Source organism: Chiloscyllium punctatum, chromosome 25 (genome assembly GCF_047496795.1).
Source record: "Chiloscyllium punctatum isolate Juve2018m chromosome 25, sChiPun1.3, whole genome shotgun sequence".
Lineage (NCBI taxonomy): Eukaryota > Metazoa > Chordata > Chondrichthyes > Orectolobiformes > Hemiscylliidae > Chiloscyllium > Chiloscyllium punctatum.
In genome coordinates this window covers 30,631,154-30,656,979 of record NC_092763.1, presented here as the reverse complement: position 1 = coordinate 30,656,979, position 25,826 = coordinate 30,631,154, and the positions used below count along the sequence as shown (strand labels likewise).

Sequence of the window (25,826 nt, the reverse complement as noted above, 5' to 3'; positions counted from 1 at the left end):
AAGTAACATCTTGTTATGTGATATCCTAGTATGAAAGGTCTCTAGCTTACTCTGTTCATTCAATTAGTATGTTGGCAAGCAGCCAGTGAGTCTGCTAGTTAGTGATTACATAGTGCACTATTCAGTAGGGTCTTCTCTAGGTGACCTAGGACATTACTGCCACAAAGTCAAATGATCAGGCATGAACGTTGCTTTGCCGATTCCAGTTTGGAGGTTGACTGTTTTTGTATAATGTTGATATTCTCAAAACATATACATGATAATCAATCCTATTAATTTACCCAACAGTGAAGCATGTTCAGAGTTCTTGGTCAGAGCCTGTTTTATCATCTTTTGCAAACAAATACATTTCCTATCTACATGGACCTCCACTGTTCAATGGATCTTGCATAAAGTCAGTCAACCACTTAGAAATCTTAACTTTGTGCCTTTCCTCTTCCTTTCTTGGACCTCCTTTATATGGAGTCTTCTTAGCCTATCTAGGATTTACAACTTTTAAAACAGTTAGTTCCATTTGGATTATTTCAAGACAGCAAAAGGAAATAACCCATAATCACACATTCATTATGACTTAGCCATTTTGCTTTAAATAATTGCTTATTTTTGGATTCCATTTCACCCAATTGTTCTTTCAACATTACAGCACTAAAAATGTTTTGTTTTGATAATTTATAGAATTGCTCACACACTGCTGTAATGAGACCTTTAGTAGTCAGTTAAAGATGGAGGCAAAAAGTGGCTAGCATATAATGGAAAGGGAGTAGTAGGATTTTCAGCTCAGAACAAAAGCGCATTGTTTAAAATGGTATTGGATCATATGCTTCCAAATTCAAGAAAGCAACAAAAATTACATTTTTTTTAAATATGGGCTTTTCCAGTGTAGCATTGTTTCACATGATGGATTATCAAGAGAGACAATGGTTACTCATAACCTAATAGAAATAGGAGGACTGACTATTTTTCTTTAAATAAAAAGTGATCAAATGGATAGCCTGTTACTTATTGTTCTATTTATTTATGGGATGTGAGCAGTGACTAAATCAATGTTTAAATCCCATCTCTAAAGTTCCCTCAGGAAGGTTTGTTGTCTTCTTGTTACAGTACATGTAGTAAACAATGCCCGCAGTGTTATTAGATTGTATGTTCCATGAGTATGACCCAGTTACAATAAAGGAACTGTAATATATTTTCAGGCCACCACAGTTTGACTTGGAGGGGAATTTGCAGGTGGTGCTGATCCCACGTGCCTGTTTCCTTTCCCTTCCAGGTGGTAGAAAAGTTTAAGAGGATGCCTTGGTGATTCATTTCTGTACATCTGGTTTATGTGGGTTGAAAAGTGTGGCGCTGGCAGGTCAGGCAGCAGCCAAGGAGCAGGAGTCAACATTTCGGACATAAGCCCTTCATAAAGAATGTTGGGGGGCAGGGGTGTGGGGAACTGGGAAATAAATAGGAGGCTGGGTATGGGTGGAGGAAGGTAGCTGGCAGGTGATAGGTAGATGCAAATGGAGGGTGATAGTGATAGGTGGGTGGAACGTATAGGTGGGAAGGAAGATGGACAGGTAGGACAGTTCAAGAGAGCAGTGCCGAGTTAGAGGGCTTGATCTGGGACATGTTACAAACTGTGCCACAGTGCATGATGGTAGAGGGAGTGAATATTTCAAATGGCAGACTGGTTGCTGATCAAACTGCTTTGTCCTGGAGAGCATGGAGATTTTCCCACCCCTGCCAAGTGTTGTTGGAGATTGATTTAATACTGAGTGAATTAATCTTATTCCTGACTTGTGCCATGGAGGATGGTCTCGTGAGTGGAGTCCCTTGTACCAAAATTACTAGACTCTGACCTAAGGATGGACATTATGTGCCCTTTACCTGGTATGTTTTCAGGGGGCAGAGAATGTTAATTGGTCAGGTGACTAACCTTTTCTCCCATGCCAGAACTCTTCTGCAAAAGAGGGTAGGCACGTAGTGGAATCAGCAGTCAGCCCACTATACGTAAATAAATAAGTGAGAATCAACTGACACAGATAACATGCTACCCATGCCAAAAATACAGCTGGCACAGTCAAACATGAATAGCAGCCCATTTTTAATTGCCTACATAAAGGGGTATGGGAAGGAACAAGGGTAACCTTGTTCAGGGGTGCCATCAGGTGCATCTTCCTGAGATGCCACACCATGTTTCCTTCAACAGCATCCAGTACCCCAGTTCCTAGAACAAATCAGCCTGTTTGACTGGCGCACCCACTCCCTCCACCACTGACATTCAATTGTACAGTGTGTACTAACAAATAACGCATGACAGAAATTTGCCAAAGTATCCTTCGGCAGCACCTTCCAAACTCACGACCATTTCTATCACGAAGGATAATAACTGCTAATTATATGAGAACATTGCCACCTGCAAGTTCCTCTCCATGTCACTCACTATTCTGACTTCGAAATATATCACTGGGTCAAAATTCCTGGGATTCTGCCCTTAACCAACAGAACATGGACTGCTGCAGTTCAAAAAGGTAGCTCACCACCACATCTCAAGAGCAACCAGGGATAGTCAATAAAATCTGGCCAGCCAGCGATGCCCACGTTCAATGAGTGAATAATATATATATTTTTTAAAATTCTCCAGGCCTCTTGCTAGCAGCAACAATTACTTAGCGTTAGCATTCCCAGGAGTAATGGAATTGTTGACCAATCAGATTGGCCGTAGTTCCCGAAGGCAGGTGTTCTTCACAAGGGGTGAAAATAACATAAGTCAGCTAACTAAATCTACCCACAGCACGTTATGATTGCTCAGTGGGCATTCAAGGGGGATGAACTGGATTCCAGCTGACATTTCTTCTGGGCATTGTCTATCTTCCACAAACTTCTGCTCCTTTCGTCGAAGCCACAACACTTGCATAGAAAGAATTTGATTATAATATTGCATTGCTGTTCACTATCAAGGGGAGATGATCAGAATCTTCACTGCTTGGTATTTGTGGATATGCCTGCTACTTCTCCCATGACAAGGGTGCGGCACGTACCATGATACAAAACATTTTTCAGCTTAAAAGATCTGACAGGGAAGTCAGAAGGGAACAGAAAGAAGGGGCAGAACAAATCTAAATTTAAGAAAATGTTTGAACTGCCAGGGCTAATGTATAACATTGCAGCTGGTTTCTGAAGTCTGGTACAGTAGAAATCAAATTGGTACCATTAGTCATAGCTGAGCGGAGAATAAAATTCAGATGTAATACCATGTTAAGAATTGGAGTACTGCAGTGATTAGCCTGCAGCAAATCTTATATGACATTTTACCTGACTTCTTCAAACTTTCGTAAGCTGATTAAATTAACTGTGACATTTTATATTTTTTTAAAAATGGTGCACTCTCAGATTTTATTGAAGTAAAATGTCTAATTATTAACTAATGGTGTAAAAAAGTTTGTTACCGCATTAAATTGTTACATTCCCACATTTGCTTCAGCTACACACTTGCAAAGCTGTCAAAATTCAACAGAGCATAGAAGCTTGCAGAGTTAATTTTACAAAATAATATAACTTGTATTTTAAAACAAACAAAAAATTATGCATATTTTTAAGATATTTCGTATTTTCCAATTCTTAAACTGACAGAAAAAGGTCTATTTGTTGTCTAGCAGAACAGAACAGTGTCATACTCCTAGTTCATTGCTGCTCAAGTCAGCTGCAAACCTAGTCTGGAATTAATTAACCTCTGATAACCAGTCTTCATGTGGGAAAAACCCAAAAATAATTACTTGAGGATGGCTGATATTGGCAACCTTGCATTTGTTGCTATAAGGTAGAGTTGGACCTTCTCTTGTAACCACTGTCATCCTTATCATGATAGTGCAACCAGAAATGGATTATGATGAAGGATAATAAAGAAAAGGCTCGAGATGTGCAAGTTTGACTAATGTGTGGCTTGGTGAAAGAAACTGGAAGCGGTGGGATTCCCTTGATGCTTCCTTTCACTCTTACCCTTAACGGTGGAGTTCATCATGCTTAATTATAGTTTAATACACTCTAGCAGCAATTTGCTGCAATGTAGTATCACGCCTGCTCAAGTTACAGAGGCAGTACAAAACAAAAAATCATTACTTACAAAAGCAAGCATTCTTGGACATGGAAATAGGTTCAAATGAATAACTCTTCCAGAGAGCTGGAGAAATCATTATATTTTCTCTTTCCATCCGATAATGTCCTAAGATTCCAAGTGCAGTTCTTACCAAATCTGCCTTACCTAATGCTGAGCTGTAAAGACATAGTTTCAAATTAGAGGCATGCTTACAGGTTAGAAAGCTCAAATAATTCATAATACCGTCAGAACGACAGTTAAAAGTACTGACTCTAATTTGCTACACTATTTTTTTATTCCCCAGAAAACCAGGCAAGCAATCTTGCCACCATCAGTTTGATCTTGCTATGACAAGTTCTTAAAGATTCCAGTGTGCATACATGCATAACATAACTAAAATACCTGGATACAATGTTTAACCACAATTACTTTCAAAAGACCTCTCATGACAAATATTGATACAGTTTACTTCTAGGTTAACCCTCACCTCTAAATTATTCTATATCTTGCACAAATTTTGAGGCAGCAGACTCCAGATAAGATTAACCTGTAAGTTCAAACAAAATTTGATTACAAATACCAGGGTCAAGAAACCATTAAAAAAAACTCAGTGAGATGAAGTACATAAATGAATTTGATACTGTTTACCGATGCTATTTATTTGTATAAGATAAATGGAGACTATTTGAGTCACAAGGCAAGTAAATACAGTACAATAGACATATTTAAAAATTAATATCAAATGTGTCCTAAATTTGGACATTTAGCATCTGAAGTATTCAACTTCTGTATCAAAAATGTCATGTTGTATTGGAGCTTTGAAGTACTTACTGCTATCAAGTCAAATTTTAACTGCACCAAAGTCCTGAAGCATTCAGTGGTGATAAATTAGCTTTCCCCAGTTCCCCTCACCCTCCCCAAGCTTCAATGATCATTATTGTACAGCTATGGAAATTTCCAAACCGTAGAGTACATTAAACAATTTTGGCAGAAATGCTGATTCACCAAATGAATCTTTCAAAAACACATTCCAGCAAACCTACTTTGTAACCACATGCAGTATTCCTTTATAGGCAGCAGCTTAAATAATAGATAAAAATTGTTCAACAGATTTGTATGACATCAATTTGCTTGCTAGTTTAACAAAAAATGTTTATCTTGAAAGGTTCTGGAAATATGTACGAAGAAAGTCAAGAACAGGTATCATTACCACTATAATCATCGCAAGTGAGTCGATCACCACATCCAGCATGTTAGACGGATTGATGGTTGGGCAAGGCAAACTAATTCATTGAGTAGATATCTTCACAGACTAAGAAGGCTCTAAGTTTGATTTATTTCTCTGCTGAGATAACTGAATTCAGCTAGTCTTGTGGTCGCATCCCAATTGGCTAAAGCAATCTTGCTGCAAGTTGACAATAAAAGCATTAAGCAGATGATGCTTGTGCCTCAGCTCACTCAGAGGTGCAACCCTAAGCCAGAGCTGTGATTATTATGTTCAGTAGAGGCTTACATATGCATGAAAGCCAAATACTCGAGGCACCACAGGACAATCAGTATGATGGAATGAAATCACCTTTAAAAGAGAGAAAGAAAAGAATATGGCAGAAAGTAAAACAAAAGGCTGGCACAGGATTCAGATATAAGAACATTTTTCGAAACTCAAACCTTGACTAAGCTGTAGGCCACAGATTACATTGGTTAAGGACAGAAAACTAAATAATTCTCTCCTTTCAGAGCTGATCCTGACAGGTCCATCTGATCCAAGATCAGAATCTGGCCATCACACAAGTGATTAGTCATCACACAAGTGTCTCTCACATTTGTCACTAAAATTTACTTGAAACAACAGTTAGTTCCAAATTCTTAGTATGCACACTAAAGTGCATAAACACTAGCAAATAATACTTTTTTTTGACATTTATATTTTCCCTCCTGCTTTTGTTCCATTGCGGCTATTTATACATTTTCTGCCTCAATGTGACATTACATTTTGTAGACAGTGAAATGTCTGTTTTATATAAAATAACAGCTCTTTTGGACACTGAAAGCAACATTGGCCAACTGAACAGCATTCTGGGAAAACTGGCCAACTGAAAGCATGCTGGAAATTGGATCAGGCCACAGACAGGTATGCAAACCTGGTAAAAACAATGACTGCAGATGCTGAAAACCAGATTCTGGATTAGTGGTGGAATTCCTAATGAAGGGCTTCTGCCCGAAACATCGATTTCGCTGCTCCTTGGATGCTGCCTGAACTGCTGTGCTCTTCCAGCACCACTAATCTAGATATGCAAACCTGATACTTTGTTTAATTATACTGAATAGGTGTTAATGAAACAGTGGAACTGAAGATATTAAACCAGGGAACTTACAGCGTTCTCTGTCAAATTGAATCAAGATGTGGAGTTGCCAGTGTTGGACTGGAGTGGACAAAGTCAGAAGTCACACGACACCAGGTTATAGTCCAACACACTTATTTGAAACCACAAACTTTAGGAGTGTTGCCCCTTCGTCAGGTGGTGAGAGGGATGCACACAGATAAAGAATTTATAGGTAGAGAGATCAAAGGCAGAGGAATCAAAAGATCAAACAAATGGTGTGCATGCAGTGTCAAATACTAAGTCTCAGCTGGTGATCAAAAGTGTCAAGATGGTGTGAGTAAAGTATCGAAAGCTGAACAACAAGCAAAGGGATGACCTGTAATTCAATTAAATGAGGTAAAGATATACAGAGGAACCTCGATTATCCAAATACCAATTATCCAGAAATTGGATTATCTAAAGGAAACAGTACATCAAAGATGTGTTTCCAACACTGATCACGGCTTTTCTTTAGTGATCAAACAGGCACTGTCTCTAAATGACTGACCTCCCACCCTCTCTCTCTCCCCGCACTTTCCCTGGAGTTCGACATAGGGGTGAACTCTAAACTTCTCCTTCTCCAGATAATCTCTCCAACACTGTGCTGTACAGGGCAAATGTGGAACCTGTCAAAAAGTTGCAGTAAAAGATGGTGTGTGTACACGTGCTATTTGGAGACTTACCCAACAAAAGCAGCAACAGCAGTCTTGTTATTGGTGTTCAGTCTGGCTGCCCCAGAGAAGGGGTGGGGCTATGGGGGTCGGGGGGCACGGCAGTGTTGGACAGGTTCGGTCGGGGGCGGGGCGGGGCGGGGCGGGGACGGTGTTGACATGGTGTTGGGGTTGGGGTGAGGGTGAGGGGCGGGTTGGAAGGGTTTGGGCGACGGGTGGGAGGGGCGTTGGACGGGTTGGTGTTGGGGAGAGCGGGGGGGCAGAGTTGGGGACAGAGGCTCACCTGCTGTGCTGCTGCAGTCTCCTGAACTGGGAGCAGACTTTACAAATTCCGAGCCCCTGAGGAAAGGCATTTAATAGATTAACCGAATAATCAATTATCCGAACGAAGTAGTGCCCACCCATCACGTTCGGATAATCGAGGTTTTTTTTAGTTAGATAGATTCCCTACAGTGTGGAAACAGGCCCTTCGGCCCAACAAGTCCACACCGACTCTCTGAAGAGCAACCCACCCAGACCCATTCCCCTACACTTACCCCTGACTAATGCACCTAACACCATGAGCAATTTAGCATGGCCAATTCATCTAACCTCAATCCGAGGGTTGGGACTGAGATAAGATGGGGGGGGTGGAGAATGAAAAAGCTGGAGAAATCTGCATTCATCCCTTGTGGTTGGAGGGTTCCTAGGAGGAAGATGAAGCGCTCTTCCTCCAGGTGTCGTGTTGCCATGGTCTGGCGATGGACGAGGCCAAGGACCTGCATGTCCTTGGCAGAGTGGGAGGGGGAGTTAAAGTGTTCAGCCACGGGGTGGTTGGGTTGGTTGGTGCGGGTGTCCCAGAGGTGTTCTCTGAAACGTTCCGCAAGTAGGTGGCCTGTCTCCCCAATGTAGAGGAGGCCACATCGGGTGCAGCAGATGCAGTAAATGATGTGTATGGAGGTGCAAGTGAATTTGTGACGGATATAGAAGGATCCCTTGGGGCCTCACACATCATTTACTGCATCTGCTGCACACGATGTGGCCTCCTCTACATTGGGGAGACAGGCCGCCTACTTGCGGAACGTTTCAGAGAACATCTCTGGGACACCCGCACCAACCAACCCAACCGCCCCGTGGCTGAACACTAACTCCCCCTCCCACTCCACTCAGGACATGCAGGTCCTTGGCCTCCTTCATTGCCAGACCATGGCAACACGACACCTAGACGAATAGCGCCTCATCTCCCGCCTAGGAACCCTCCAACCACAAGGGATGAATGCAGATTTCTCCAGCTTTCTCATTTCCCCTCTCCCCACCTTTTCTCAGTCCCAACCCTCAGACTCAGCACCGCCTTCTCGACCTGCAATCTTCTTCCCGACCTCTCTGCCCCATCACCCCCACCTTAACCTCCTTCCACCTATCGCATTCCCAACACCCCTCCCCCAAGTCCCTCCTTCCTACCTTTTATCTTAGCCTGCTTGGCACACCCTCCTCATTCTTGAAGAAGGGCTTATGCCCAAAACGGCGATTCTCCTGCTCCTTGGATGCTGCCTGACCTGCTGCGCTTTTCCAGTAACACATTTTTCAGCTCTGTATATTCAGAACAGCAAAATTAAGTCTAGTTTGGATAGACTTCTGTAGGGGTTCTTTATTTCTGTTCTGTGTTTCATTGTGTAATTTTGTGAATAAATTTTTGTCTGTTTTAAAACCTGGTAGTCAACCTCGCTAACTTACACTGGGTAATTTTCACTGTACACTTAGCGAAACAAATTGCAAAGTTATGTTCTGGGCTGCCTGCTTAAGAATATTTTGAGTGGTCTGGCCTAGTCCATAATAATACACAGGAGGAGGAGGAATGTGCCCACACCCAAAAATTTTGAAGGAGACCCTCATAAGGATGGGATACAATGGTCAATTCATCAATCACCAGTTCTGACATGCTACAGCGAAAAACCACACCAACTTTCTCAGAAGACAGACAGGATTCTGACTGATTGAGTACCCTTTGTCATCCAATACTTCCCTGGAGGAGAGCAACCATGCCATGTTCTTCACAGCCATCAACATGCCATCGATGATAATGAATGTCTTGCCAAGATCATCGCCTCCATTTCTTACCTTCAAACAATGGCCAAACATTAAACAGGCCATCGTTCACAGCATCTACCCAGCCTTCAGGACATCATCAAACACAACCCTATCATGGCAACCTCAGCAAGATGTGTCAGATCATCAACATGGATACTACCATTACATGTGGGAACATGACCACCATGTCCATGGTAAATACCCGTACGACCTGGCTAATGTTGTCTATCACATAGGCAAGGATGCCCTGAGGCACGATAAATTGGCAAGACCATGATGACACTGCAACAACAGATGAATGAATGGACACTGCACAATTGCCAGACAAGAATGTTACTTTCCAGTCAGGGGACACTTCCAGCAGTCAAGGAATTCAGACCCCGACCTTCAGGTAAGCATCCTCCAAGGTGGCCTTTGGAGATACACAACAGTGCAGAATCGCCGAGCAGAAACTGATAGCTAAGTTCCGTACCCATTAAGACGGCCTCAACTATGATCTTGGTTTGATATCGTGCTACATGTGACCCCACCGCACTGTTCTGCATCTGTAAATCTTCCTTATTGTCCTGATTTGACACCATCATCTTGATAAATTATGATCTCTCTACTTTAAATTAGTTTGTACAGTTTTGGATTACTTGTTACTTTGATTAGACCCTTGGCACGTGACTCCTATATCTATCATGTTATTCCAGCCATTTGGTTGATCTCTAGCACCTTATTTTTAAAAATTATCTCACTGTCTCATTTGAATCGGATTATAGGTCATTCTTTCGCTTGTTCTTCAGCTGTTGGTACTCTACTCACACTACCTGACAGCCTTGGTCATCTGCAGAGACTTATTATTTGACATTCTATTTAGACCATTTGCATGATCTTTTGATCTCTCTGCCTATAAATTCTGTATTTGTGTGCTTCTCTCACTTCACATGATAAAGGCACTACACTCCAAAAGCTTGTGATTTCAAATAAACCTGTTGGACTATAACCCGGTGTTGTGTGACTTCTGAAAATGAATCAAGCCAGTTAGATGTGCAAGCCATTCACCTTAATTGACTATTAAGTGAGTTTCTGATGAGGCAATGCTCAGAGGTTTTGGCTGGAATTGCAGATCCGAATTTCAGTCAAACTGCTTTTGAGACAGGATTAGAGTGGTACTGGAAAAGCACAGTAGCCCTTCATCAGGAATGAGGCTGGGAGCTTCAGGGGTGGAGAGTTAAATGGTGGGGCTGGGGAGAAGGTAGCTGAGAGTGCAATAGGTGGATGGAGGTGGGAGTTAAGGTAACAGGTTGGAGAGAAGGGTGGAGTGGATAGGTGGGAAGAAAGATGGACAGATAGGACAGGTCATGAGGATGGTGCTGAACTGGAAGGTTGGAACTGGGGTAAGGTAAGGGGAGGGGAAAGGGAAATGAGGAAACTGGTGAAGTCTGCATTGATGCCCTGGGGTTGAAGGGTCCCGAGGCAGAAGATGAGGCGTTCTTCCTCCAGGCGTCAGGTGGTGAGGGAGTGGCGATGGAGGCGGCCCAGGAGTGGGAGGAGGAGTTGGAATATTCAGCCACTGGGTGGTGGGGTTGATTGGTGTGGGTGGTGTTCTCTGAAGCGCTCTGCGAGAAGGCGTCTGGTCTCCCCAATGTAGAAGTCGCCTGAGGCGGGAATTGAACCCGGGTCTCTGGCGCTGTGAGGCAGCAGTGCTAACCACTGTGCCACCATGCCGCCCACACAATTGTGAGTTCCTCACAATACAACTTCACAGCATGGCATTAGTCAACTCCAGCCTCCCCACTACTCTTGACCCACTCCATTGGATCAAAAGATCCATGTCAGATGCCGTATCACCTGCCCTTCACTCCTCCCTAGAACATCTTGACACCAAGAACAGCTACATAAGAATCCTAATCATTGACTACAGTTCAGCCTTCAACACTATTATTCCCTCCAGACTGACTACTAAACTTCGTGATCTCTGACTAAGCCTCACTCTCTGCAACTGGATCCTCAGTTTCCTGCCCCACAGGCCACAATCAGTGAAGATTTTGGACAACATTTCATCATCACTAACACTCAACACTGGAGCCCCCCAGGGGTATGTACTCAGCCCCCTATTCTACTCACTGTATACCCATGACTGCATCACCAAATACCAGATAAATGCAATTTACAAGTTCACTGATGACACCACCATAGTCGGTCGAATCTCAGATGGCGACGAAACAGACTACAGACGGGAGGTGGAAGACCTGGAAAAATGATGCACGGAGAACAACCTAGATATCAATGCCAGCAAAACCAAAAATCATTTTTGACTTTTGGTGGGATGTTACTCATGCTCCCCTGCACATTAACAACACAGAGGTGGAACGAGTGGAGAGTGTCAAGCTCCTGGGAGTGGTCATCCACAACAAGCTTTCTTGGACTCTTCACATGGATGCACTGGTTAAAAAGGCCCAACAACGTCTCTTCTTCCTCAGACAGCTGAGGATATTTGGCATGACGGCGAATACCCTTGCCAACTTTTATAGCTACGCCATCGAGAGCATTCTGTCTGGATGTATCACGACCTGGTATGGCAACTGTACCATTCAAGATCGGGGACAGTTACAGAGTGTGACAACCTCAGCCCGGACAATCACAAAGGCCTACCTCCCATCTACGGAATCCATCTACCAGGCTCGCTGTCAAGGAAAGGCCGCCAGCATTCTCAAAGATCCAACCCACTCTGGCAATGTTTTTCTACAATCTCTACCATCAGGGAGAAGATACAGAAGCCTGAATACACACACCAGCCGGTTTCATAATAGTTTCTACCCTACTGTTGTTAGAATACTGAATGGATTCTCAAACTCTTAACGTTCGCCTGTAACTGTGTTTTTGTTTTTGCGGCTGTTTACCTATCATTTATTTATCCATGCTACTTAAATATGTGATCTGCCTATATTGCTCACAAGACAAAGCTTTTCACTGTGCCTTGGTACACGTGACAATAAATTCAATACAAACTCAAATTCATTCAAATTCAATTCAAATCCTCTCTGTGAAAGGTTGCCCCTCCAATCCCTTTTAAGTATTTCCCCTCTCACTTTAAACCTACGCAACCTTATAGAAAAGACCTTTGCTATTCACTTTATCTACGTCCCTTATGATTTTCTAAGCCTCTATAAAGGTCACTCTATCTCTGACCTAAGCTTGTTAGGAAGGTACTATTATGTGAAAACACAAGATTACATTTTGGGGAAAAAAGTGTGTCGAAGTTGCTGAGTTATAAAGTAAAAATAACATGGACACATCACATTTTGATGTTGTGGTAAGAAATAAGGAGCTTTACATATACGACAACAGAATGGTCATCAGTAAGAGTGAATTGGTGAACTCGTAAATAGTATGCAGTACTGTGGGTGGAGTGTGCCAACAAAACCTGTTTTGTCTTAGCGGCCAACTGTTAACAAACAATGCACTTTAAATGAATAATTAAGGGTAAAGAAGTCAAACTGCACCCAAAAGCTTCCTCCAATCATTTAGAATGTATAATTATTCAGCGAAACCGCTGCTAATTCCTTCCTTCTGCTACAAAGGTGGTTTGAAACAGTTGCAGAAAATCAATGTTCAAACAGTTATGGCTAGTCACAAGACTACTGTTCATTTACCTCAACCTCCATTTGTTCAAATAATTCACTATCCTATGCCTCTGCATTCACTGGTCTTCTATTTTAATTCTCCAGTTATCTATGTCCTAGACTATTTTTTCTTTAAGTTCACTTATTTCACCGACAGATTATATCTTAACTTGTTCATTCTGCATGTATATAACAATTAATCATCATGACACTGGATTGAGAAGGGGCTCCAGCATTACAAAATCTGTGACAAATCTGGACCCTGTTAAGAATCATCCATAGGAGGAGATGACATAAATGCCAGGAATCTATTATAAAACTTTTTCCTGTGTTGACATGATACTAAATCCTGGAAACTGGCCAATACAGTCAACTTCAACGTGTTTGACAACTCATATAGTGTTCACATACCCAAACGGCATCGTCACAATTACAAGAGACAAGTGTCCTCAATTCCATGCATTTACACAATGTAGTTCAGGAATTATGTTGAAGTAATTGGTCATTATCAAAATATAAACATAATCTTAAAATAATAATCAGCGATACTATTAAAGGGAAAATATATCTACCATTGGAAACATTTATTTTAATCACCTTACTACCACATTCCATATGTTATGATTAGAAATGATTTATTCTACACACAGTGGTTGACAGCAAAGAAGAAAGCTGGCAACCAGTATCAATGGACTGGAAAGGTGGGTAGAAATGTAGCATGCGGAATTCAATCTGGAGAAGTGAAGAAATGCATTTGGGAAAGACAAATAAGGGAAGAGAATACAAAAGAAATGAGAAATGTAGAGGATTAAAGGACTTTGGGGTGCATATCTACATATTCCTGAAGGTAGACATACAGATATAGTTCAGACGGCATATGGGATACTCCATTCTTTTAGCAGAGGTACAGCATTAAAAACATGAAGGTTGTGCTAGAACCGGATAAAACACAAGTTAGAACACAGCTAAAGTATTGTTTATGGTTTTGGTTGACACATTACGGGATTTGAGAATTCACTGGATAGGTGCAGAGAAATTTGAGGAGGATATTGCCAGAAATGGGAATTTTAGCCATGAAGGATTGGATAGGCTGATTTGGAGCAGAGGAGTCTGGAAGATTTGATTGGGATGAATAATATTGTGGAGTTGCCGAGACAGAACACATAAGACAGACCTATTTACGATAAGAGAATCAAAAATTAAGGGCACAAAAGAATTGGTAAAAGGAAGTGAGATTTTTTTCTTGTCCATCCAGATGACTAGGAGTCTGGAAAGTGTGAGAGACGCAGAAACCTTTAAAATAAGGATATGTACTTCAGGTGCCATAATATACAGGACTACGTGTCAAGAGCTGCAAGGTAGGGTTAAACTTAACAGCTCTTTTTCACACTGTGCAGATAGTCTCCTCCTGTACCATAATTTTTTTGTGCTTCAGTGCTTACAATACCTTCTCCCTTTCTCTTCCACCTTTAAGTACTTGCTGTACAGTTGGTGACATGAGCGGAGTCTTCATAATTAACACAATTATATAACAAGCAGCAAAACACTACAAATTGTGACTCATGCTCTGACTAACACACAATGGTTTCTCCAGAGCAACCCAGTAGTGAAATCACTGTTTCAGCACAATGAATTCAGCACTGCCTTCCTGCCATGCATGCTGTATATTCTGGAAGGAGCCCAATGCATAAAAGTTTATGGTAACTTTCACATCAGCTGTCCTTGCGATATTGAGATTGCAACAGGCGACAGATTTCAATGAAGGCATCCTTACTGAAGCACAGATATTTCAAAGCTTTTCCTTGTTAAGGTTGATTCAGGTGAGAATTACTTCCTGGACACTGTGGGTGGACATGCCTTCTGTTGATACCCTTTTTCCCCATTCTCTGCCCTCTTCCTGCAGCTTGCCCTGGTCTCTATCTCCTGCTCATTCGTTTTGTATTGCTGTATTCCAAAAAGATTGCTTGGAGAATAATACAGTACAGAAGAGAACTTATGGCCCCTGGAGTCTGTACTACCAAAAATATACTATTATTATCTACTCCCAACCCACGTTCCTGCACTTGTTTTATGACACTCCCAGGCAGTGCATTCCAGGTACTCATTACTCTCTGGGTGAACGTTTTTTTTATAACCCCTCAAATTCCCTTTAAATCTCCTGCCTTTCATTTTAAGATTATTCCCCCTTCCTCTTCAAACAAATCCTTGCTTATAGTATGGTGATCAGGACTGAACACTGTACTCCAGCTGAGGCCTAACCAAAGTTCCCTACAGTTTCAATATGACGTCCCTGCTTTTATAATCTATGCCATGACTGACTATAACCAGGTGTTGAGATTTTTAAAAACTTTGTCCACTCCAGTCCAACACCGGCACCTCCACATAATGACTGATAAAGGTAAACATCCTATATACCTTAATTAGTCTGTCCTGCCACCTTTAAGGGTCTGTGGACAAGCACCCCAAGCTCCATGTGTTCTTCTGAGCTTCTTCATGTCTTGTCATTCATTGGGTACTCCTTTCGTCTTGTTCCTTCTTCCAAACTGCATCACCTCATATTTATCAGGGTTAAATTCCATCTGTCACTCATATGTCCAACTGTCAAATCTGTGTATATCCTCCAATAATCAACATCTTCCTCCTCACTGTCAACCACCCAGCTGATCCTGGTCATTCACATACTTGCTTATTATACCCCCAATATTCTCATTTATGTAATTTATGTATATCACAAACAATAACTGAACCAGCACTCATCCCTGTGATATGATTTGATTAGATTAGATTAGATTCCCTAGTGTGGAAACAGGCCCTTTGGCCCAACTCAGACCCTCCGAAGAGCAACCCACCCAGACCCATTTCCATCTGACTAATGCACCTAACACTACAGGCAATTTAGCATGGCCAATTCACCTGGCCCGCACGTATTTGGATTGTGGGAGGAAACCGGAGCACCCGGAGGAAACCCACGCAGACACGAGGAGAATGTGCAAACTCCACACAGTCACCCAAGGCTGGAATCGAACCTGGGAGCCTGGTGCTGTGAGGTAGCAGTGCTAACCACTGAGCCACCGTGCCACCCCACTACTGCATACTGGGCTACAGATGCACAAACAGCCTCTACCATCACCTTCTGTCTCTAGTCACTCAGCCAATTTTAGATCTAACTTGCCAATTTACCCTATATGCCAAAAGCTTCTATCTTCTTTATCAGTTTCCCATGTGGGACGGTGACAAAGTAAGCCTTGCTGAAATCCATATATAGTACATCAATCGCCCTACTCTCATCCAAACACTTGGTTACTTCCATGAAAAATTGCACTAGATTTGTCAGGCATCCTATGATAAAGGTTTTGACTACATGCATGTGTGGGTGCAATTAGATTCGGCAGAAACCTTGAAGTCGGGACTAAGTCCTTCAGTGTGTGCCAGCTCATTCACTGGAGACTTTAACAACATTTAACAAACCCATTTCATCGATGATTAATCAAAGAATAAGAGGGTATGCAAGCATCTCTCTCCATTGATAGTAATTCTGCACGCTGTTGTCAATCTCTCAATCCTGTCTGTGATGTTGTCCACCCAGCCAGTCCTTCTCAGAGCTGTCTGCTTTTCATCATGTTTTATCTCCTATGCTTGCCATCCTCTGGATCTCTCCTGCTTTTTCCTCATATTCATACACTGTCAATTTCCACTTCTTTCAATTCAGTGAAATGACCTCGAGACACTCTTCAGGTCTACTCAGGACAAATTCACTGATTTGTTGGTCTGTCTAGACAATTTCAAAATGTAATCTTTTTCTCTTCAGCCTTATCGAAGTCCAGCTCTCAGCTATACAGCTAATTTACAGTAACAAAGTACTGAACTCTTCTATAAATTCAGCAACAGCGAACACAAAATTAGCAACCACCTTGTAAGTTGTTAATGATTCCTTTAAATAAATGGTGGTGCTGCAGAATGCATATTCAGCCATGCAAGATCAAGAATAGCAATCCAAAATAGCAGTGCTGGCACCAAATTAGAACTGTTCACCTGACTGACATCATGATCTGCTTGCTCTGCATACTCCATTCATGTTCACTGTGCATATGGTTGCAGTCTCTCAATAATACATCAAACATGATTCACAGCAGAATTCTTCATGCATACCATGGACACACTTTCAGAACTCGTAGGAAGTTTAAGCACCCAAAAAAAATGGGCATCAAGAACTGAGATTTCATAATCCAGAGTTTTTTTCAGTAAAGATACTTTTTGTAGTATTCTTCCAGTAAGTTTCAGTTCAGAGACAATGATAACACATGCACACACACAAATATTTTTCAAAAGCTATTCAATATTTATGGATTATATAGAATGGCTATTCTTTTCATACTTAGTCAATTTTTGTCATTTATGCTGTGGACAATTTGCATGCAAACCGAGACAAGCAGCAATGACCATGTAAATACCTAACATCGTCTCACACACACCACACCCTGTATGAAGTGGATAGAAGATACCTGAAATATCAAATGTCATCTAATACACATTTTCAGTCAAAGCAATGTTATTAAAAGAAGAAATAAATTAGTGCTTTCAGGATTAAACAGGCTACAATAACAATGCCATGAAATCTAGATTTAATGTTTACCCAAATAACATAAAGACAGCTGCAGGCATCAAGAGAATCTCATTGTACGCAATGAACTTGAACAGGCTCTGCTGGTGTGTCGTCATTTTGTCTAAAAAGGATCGCACCCATGGCATGGAACTAGGGCCAATGATCTATAAGAAATGAAACAAAATGAAAGTTGCTGACGGTATGTTGCTTGGTCATCCATAAAAATAAAGCTACTTTCTATTCAGCACTGTGTTTAAAAAAAATTATGAAATTTCATGATCATACACCCTAAATAGAAAGTCAGGCAAATCCACTATGTTCTTCAACACAGTTGTTGTAGGACAGAATACTACTTAATATCTTTGTGGCACAAAACAGTATGCCATCAAGACTACGACTAAAAACTTCATCTGTTTTGTGTATTTGGTTTAACACCTACATAAAAATGTCTAAATCACAGTTGTGATGGCACTACATGGAGCAAATGTCGCATTGTAAGAATCAAAAGCTGAAAGGAGCACCATAGAACAAGATTTCCTTCAGAAAACTATTGAGACAGAGTTAGCTTCAAATCAATTTTGTAATGCAACAAATGAAGCACTTACAGATGTAGCACATTGTTCAAAACACTTAACCGATTCCAGAAACAAAGTAGAATAAGTTAGCCTGAATAAGGTGTGTCATGGCTTTAGCCTTGACAAATTCACTCAAACATTAATTCATTTTTAATGTGGAGACCATTATATTTGATCTTTACTTGGGAAAGAAAAGATTGATTTTGAACTTTTAAATTTAAGGAATATGAAACGTGATATTTATGCCACAGTGCATTACATTTGCAGTTCCCACTCATTGTAATAAGTGCAATATTTTTGAGTCAGTCACACCTTCAAACTCCAGTTTACTACTTCACTTTTGTGAACAGGGCCAATTTGTTGATTTCAACTAACTCATGAAAAGCTTTTATGCAGTCATCCAGTTAAATATACATATCAACAGCTCTTGTTAGCTAAATAATGGTGTTTCTTTTGCAAGGATATAATTAAATTCAAAATTATAAAGCAGATAATGCCATTTCAACAAAACACTGTGCTAACTTTAAACACAACACCGGCTGTGAAGAGATATCTTAATTGTGCTACCTGTGCAACTGTCACAGCATAGTTTGCATATTCTTATTTAAAATGATGTTATTAATGCATATTATTTACAGTTAACATATTTAATAAAAAATGTAATTTGTACACAGCTTAATCTTCAGGAAAGCAAGTCAATTGAGACACTGATTAGATTCAACAACAAAACAAAATCGTAAACCATTTTACTGATAGACTTCAATCTGAAGTGCAGTATTAAAAATAATTTAGGTCACCTCTTACTCTTAGACAGGTGGAAGATCGTGACTTTGAAGCTTAAGCCCACGTGCCTCAAAACAAATTGTAAAAGGACCAACTTGATTCAGGTGGATAAAACAAATACCCTAACAAAATACACATGATTCATTAAAAATCTTTAGAGCATTGATCACAATAACTCAAAGGATAAATTATTTCACAACAACAAACAAAATCAGAAAGGTTTTCGATGAAAACATTATCATTAATCCTTTTTTAAAACCTCAGTATTTTAAATTTCTACAGCTGGCACTTCCACTACTCAAATTTTCACATCTACACCACAAATACAAAAAGCAACAGAGGGGTAGAATTTGGTTTATTTGAGTTACAAATGCTGTGACAGAAGGAAGGGAAATAGCAAGTTAATTTAAAGTCTATGAGACACAAAAGCCATTTGATTTTCAGGAAGAAAAAAACTCTCAGATTGAAAAAGTAAATCAGCAATTGTCACTAACTGGCACTTACATAGAACATTAAACATCAAAACCCTCCATGGTTATCCACAAAAGTGGTAGAAAGCTAAATTTGACATGGAGTTGTTAAAACATCAATCAGATAGATGACCAAAAGCTTAGTTAATTAAAGAGATAGATTGTAAGGGCCATTTTAAAAGGTGAGAAGAAATGTAGAGATGTTTAGGGAGGAGATGTCAAAGCTTAGAATTTTGGGGATGAAGTAATGGTCACCATGGTGCAGAAATTAAAATTGGGGATGCTCAGAGGCCATAATTAGACAATTGATCTTGGAAGGTCATAAGGTCAGAAGAGACTAAAGAGATATGAAGGAACAAATCCAAGGAGGAATTTAAAACCAATAACGATAATTTTAATCTTGAGGGACCGTTTAAGTGGGAGTCAATTTTGGTTGGCAATTAACAGGGGCATGAATGAATGCTGTAAGAACAGAATTTTGAATGGCTTTAAGTTTATGGGGAATAGAATGCTTGAAACAATTCAGTTGTGTTGGAACAATCTAGACTAGATGTAACATGGATGAAAGTTTCAGCAACAGGTAACGAGAGGTATGGGCAAATTAAATGACATTGTGGAGATGACAAGTCTTACTGATGGATTGGACAAGAGGTTGGCAGCTCACCTTGTAGTCAAATATGGCACCAACATTGCAAATAGTCTGGTTCAGCCTCACACACAAGACAATACTGAACAAGTCAGATTCCAGAGTCAAATCTGGCATGATAAATCACAAATTTCATTTGTTTGCAATTTAGTTACCATATGTTGGCCAGGCACTGAACATATTAAACAGACTATGTATCACAGACTATGGTTCCTAGCTATCTGTTTTTCCATGCATTATATCTGTTCCACCTAATTCCTGGCTGTTTACAATCTTCCCAAATAGCTTGCTAACTCTTTAACTTAATTCATATAGTTTTTTTTAAAATTGTTCCAAATTAATTTTTTACTCATTCTTAGATTTTAAAAAAGTCAGAACTTCACAACAGTGAAATAAAACCCATTTATTTCCAAATCCCCAAATCATCTAAAGTTTCATCATACGTCCAAAGATAATGGTATCTTTGAGAGACATTCATTTCAATACTTCCAGTCGAGATGGAAGCAGAATAGGATGCTCCAACTAAAGCATCTCTGCTCCTTCTGTTCTCTCTCTTTCCCCTCCCTTTAGTCTCTCTGTGGATCTGGGACCTAGTCACTTGTTGGCATGGTGTCACTCAGCCTGGTCTCCCGATGGCTTGTGACAGGTACTGGGCCTGGTTTCAGCTGATGGCAGCTCTTAGCCTGACCTCATCGGCACCTAGTGGATGCTGGCCTGGACTCTCGACTGACAGTGGTGCTCCTCAGCCTGATCTCATGTGCCTTGGGGTCGGTCCCAGGCATGGTCTCTAGACAGCGTGGCGGCTCTCGACAGCTCGTGGCAGGTTCCAGGCTTGTTTTCTCAATGGCTCTCAGCCTGGTTTCTCAGCAGTATGTCGATCGGTCTCTTGGCAGCTTAAGATGGTGTCTTGGCTCAGCCCGGGCATGTTCCCGAAGCACCGGGGGACATCGGTGAGGTGGCAATTTCAGCAGTAACAACAGTATCTATGGTGGCTGCTTTGAGAACCGACAGCTAGGTCTCCCAGAGAGTGAGATAAGCAGAGGACTCAAAGATTGTTGAATTTTTAGCTTATTCTTTTACTTTCCTAGTTTAAACTATGAAAGACTTTAATGTACACTATAACACTTATTCTTCTTCTATTCTATGAAATAATGTTTAGCTTTTTAATTTTTGTTTCTCTTATAAATTTGTACCCAAACTTTTTTTGTACCTAGGTACTTATCTAGCACCATTACACACTTTTCACTGTACCCCTGTACTTGAGTACATGACAATAAAATCTAAATTTCAAATGTCCAATAACATTATGTTACCAGGGATTAAGCACTCAGACTTTCATAATCAAGCCTATTTAACACAAATCCCTTTTGAACAAAGTTTTCTGTTGTCTGTTCCTACAATACAAATCATTTTCAAATTTATGGTTGCAGCATTAAACCCCAATAAAACATTTGAGATAATTTTGGGCTGTACAAATAAATGTTTCTGCAGGGTTGTTGGATATGCTGACTTCAAAATGTTGTAAAGCCGGTACCAGGCTAAGTATCCTTATCTTCAGTGAATATTTGTTTATACAAGTTCAGCTTGTAAGATTAAAAATCAACTGGGTGTTCAATCCCCATTGCATTCTTTCTGCAGCAAAATGGCACACATGCAGCTATTGATAGCATCAACCAGATTAAATGGCTCAAAGTTTGGTAGTGCTAAACTACTGCAATCGTCACAAGAGATGTCAATTTAACATTGACTTTTGTCCATTCAAATTTCTACCTATACTTTAACAAACTTGTCAATGGTGCAACTACTTTTGAAATTCACTGCAAATTTCTGAAAATTCACTCCTATCATATATTGCATAATTTGAGTTTTGTGTTCTGCACAGAAAAATCCAAAATCCTTTTTATTTTTGCTCCTCTGGATGCTAACTGGCTTTGTTCTAGTGTGGATCAAGTCAGTCATTTATGCTTTTACAAATTCAATTTTAGGTAGATTTATCATCGAATTGGCTCTTTGTAACTAATCCAGCAGTTTGTTCAAAATGTCGTAAATATTTTTCCCAGGTTTAGCTGAACACAAGTAGGGGAGATGGGAGGCCTAGTAGAATTATCACTAGAGCTATTAATCCAGGGATTCAGATAATTTTCTGGAGATCTAGGTACAAATCCTGCTATGGCAGATGGTGGAATTTGAATTCAATATAAATCTGGAGTAAACAGTATAAGAAGGACCATGAAACTGTTGTCAATGGTCATAAAAGCCCATCTACTTCACTAAGCTTGCTTAGGAACCTGCCATCCTTGTCTGGTCTGGACCCACACCAATATGGGTGATTCTTAACAAGCCTTTGGGCAAATAGGGTTGGGCAATAAATTATGCAATACCAGTGATTTACCAATGTAAATTTCAGAACTTTAATAACTTAGAATAGAATCCCTGTGCGGAATCAGGCCATTTGGCTCATCGGGTCCGAAAACATCCCACCCACCTACCTACCCTGTCCCTGTAACCCTGCATTTCCTCTAGCTAATCCACTTACCCTGCATGTACCTGGACACTACTGGCAATTTAGTGCAGCCAATCCAAATAACCTGTACATTTTTGGACGGTGGGAGGAAACCCACACAGACATGGGAAGAATGTGCAAACTTCACGTAGACAGACAGTCACCTGGAGGGGGAAGTCGAACACTGGCTCCCCAACACTGTGAAGCAGTAGTGCAAATCACTCATCCACCATGTTGCCCAATAATGGATTGAAAGAATCAGCAATGACTCTTTCTGGAATAAATAGTTTCCCCAAGGTGAAAAGGGACAAGCAGAAATGTTATAAAGGAATTAAAAGCAACATGATAACTAACCATCCCTGGGAAGGAGTCAAAGCAATATAAACTGTTTCAAGGCAGACAGAAGTAACATTTCTTGATGATCTGCTGCCTCATAACAAATGGGCAATTAAGACTGCCTGCAGAAGGAATGTCCTGAAGTAAAAAGGGTAAATTGCAGGACTGGCTATCTTACAAAGACAGTTCAGGTTGATGTAACAAAGGAACTGGGGAGCTACTTCTGATAATGCAACAAGCCACAGACATGAGGTCTCCAAAAGTGTAATCAATACTGGGGGGGTTCAAGAATTTAAAGAATCATCAGTACTATCAAACCACAAACTTGAAAGAGAAAAATTATATAAAGAATTCAACACTAGAACAATTTAGCAAAACCTTGAAGAACAACACTGCACAAGGATCAAACCCAGAGACAGACTCTCTTGGTTGGAATTGTAGCTAAATTCCACCATTAATCAGCAATAGCCAAGTTGAATTGAGAGGCTTAACTTGCTTAATTAAGGGATCATATTTTGGTTGCTACACGTATTAAAGGTTAAACCATTGTTTCAGTACTTGCCTGCAAGATTTCTTAATTATTATCTGAATTAAAGTAGCTTGTGGTGACTTGCACATGACATGTGACATGAACAAATAAATACAAATCATCAATGGTAACACAGCAACACAATCCCTTTTTGGCCTTGTTCATAAATCATTGAAAAGTTGTTGCTGTATTTTTCATTCCAATAGGTATGGCTTTAGGCATTGATAAAGCCCATTTGGTGTTACAGACAAAGAAATATCAGATTTTGCATCAGTCGACAGAATTTGCAAATATCCTCTTTAGAAGTCAATTTTTCTAACCAATGATGTTTGTCCAATTCTGTCTGCAATCCTACAGTTGTGGAACTGGATATGTCTTTGCTATCATGTCGATTCTATGATAGGTAATTTCACAATCCATGAGAGCCATCTGTTTTTATCATGATCACTAATTGGCAAGATCCTGCTACTATGAGTTGGTTCCATCAGGAAACTGATTGTTTCTCATGAGCTAATTTCTTTCAGTTGAAACTGTAAGAATATTGTTTTGTCGTAACGTATTCTCCACATGGACTGTACTTGCTGTGAGCGATGTTTTTCCTGGGCTATTTACATAACTTGATTTCATGAATCAGCTTTGAAAGTCACCTGAATAGTTTCCTGGAAGATAAAAAGTTTAATATTCTACAGAAACTTTCAGTAGCTTTCTATTATCCAATTTGATCAAACAGGACAATATGAAATAATAAGCATAAACTGGCAACTTTCAAGTTGGGAAGATATAACAAATCCAAGAAAAATTAACAAACAGCGAAATTCACAGTTGACTTTGAAGGAACATATGTGGGATAGCTCACAGCACAGTAGCAAATAAGTACATGGTTTATGAGCTGCCGGGGAAGTGGTGGAGGCTGGTACAATTATAACATTTAAAAGGCAACTGGATGGGTATATGAACAGAAAGGGTTTAAGAGGGATATGGGCCAGTGCTGGCAAATGGGACTAGATTAGTTTAGGATATTTGGTCAGCATGGTCGAGTTGGACCAAAAAGTCTGTTTTCTTTCTCTATGACTCGAAGTGGACTGCCACGAGGATCAGTGCTAGGGTCTCAAATATCTACAATCTGTGTCACGGACTTGGATGAAGGGACTGAATGCATGGTTGCTTAACTTGTTGACAAAGTTAGGTAGGAGTAAAATTTGTGAAGAGGATCTAAGGAGCTTGCAAAGGAATATAGGTAAGTTATGTGACTGGGAAAACATTGTTTAAATGGAGTATAATATGGAAATATGTAATTTAGGTAGAAACAGTAGAAAAGCAGCATATTAATTAAATAAAGAGTGTGCAGAACTTAGGAGATAAAGACAATGAGAGTTACAAAGAATTAGCACATGGATACAATGAGTGATTAGGAAAGGATATTAAATGCTGTTATGTAATGCAAGGGATAAAGTATAAATGAAGGGAAACAAAGTTAAAAATAAGGGTTCTGCCATTTATGATGGAGACGAGGAGAAATGCTTTCATTGAGGGTGCAAGTCTGTGGAGATTTCTTTCCGAGAGCGGTGCAGATTGTATAACTGAGTAGTTTTAAGGCCAATATGGATTCTTAACTGACAAGGGAGTTAAAGGATGTAGGAGGGGATACGGGCATAAACTCACAACCAGATCAGTCATGATTTTATCAAGTGGAATGGCCCATTCCTAATCCAAACTTTTATGTTACCATGTCATCAAAAGGACCTTCCTTAAAACATGGTTGTTACTTTTCTGATGTAAGAGGTATTTTTAAAAAAATACTTGTAGATTCAGAAAAAATGTAGTTGCAGCAAGACTAAATTCCTTAAGTTGCTTTATTTGAACATTTCCATTATCACTTTTGCAAAATTGCCAGAATTCATAAATAATACAAACAAAATTAGAATACTGATGTTTTACTTGAAGAATCAAAGATCACCATATTTAGTCTGATTGACGTTACAGAAAATGTGGCTGATTAGGGATGTCTGACTATATTCTGTAACCATAAAAAGTAGCTTTCAATTTATTTACATATTCACAATACTACGATTGTTATCGTGTGGTAGTCGTGGTGTGTTCCACAACACAATCAACATCCAGCTAAGACAAGGAATAATTGTTAGATTGCACACCTGCAGTCAGACCAGGTTCACTTCCAAGCACAAAATTTAGCCCTCTTCTTGCAAGTTGAATTTTTGAACTTCAGCTGTCTTTAAAAAGAAAGGATGTGTGTTTAATAGTACTACTTCTGATCTTACAAAATATATTTTTGACTAAGTCCGAGAGTAAACATCACATATTACTGTTGGTGAGAGGAGGAGACAAATCCTGAACACATTCAAATAACTTTCTTTAATGAGGAGTACTATATGATCATATTTTACAGCTTCACCTTCCACCAAATAGTAGGGCTCATGCTGCAGTGGTAATGTCTCTACCTCTGAGTCAGGAGGTCCACATTCTGAGTCCCACTTGCTCTAGATGTGTGTTGTAACTCAAATTGACCAACTGATTCAGATACCTCTGTCAAAACAGTAGACAGAGAAATGTCAAATGAGCATATGTTAACT

At 40.1% G+C, this 25,826-nt stretch overlaps 1 protein-coding gene across 5 annotated transcripts in view; it reads right to left on the bottom strand.

The window, feature by feature from the left end:
- Positions 1–25,826, bottom strand: part of LOC140495793 (transmembrane protein 33-like) — a 162,612-nt gene that overhangs the window by 79,370 nt on the left and 57,416 nt on the right. For 3 of the 5 annotated variants that reach the window (XM_072594905.1, XM_072594907.1, XM_072594906.1), the window contains one exon: positions 17,424–17,557. In XM_072594905.1, coding sequence (XP_072451006.1) covers positions 17,424–17,557 — 134 coding nt within the window. Of the gene's footprint in view, positions 1–4,105; positions 4,255–4,552; positions 4,626–17,423; positions 17,558–25,826 lie in introns of those variants that run through there. The other 2 variants (XR_011964099.1, XM_072594909.1) reach the window with 2 other exon arrangements.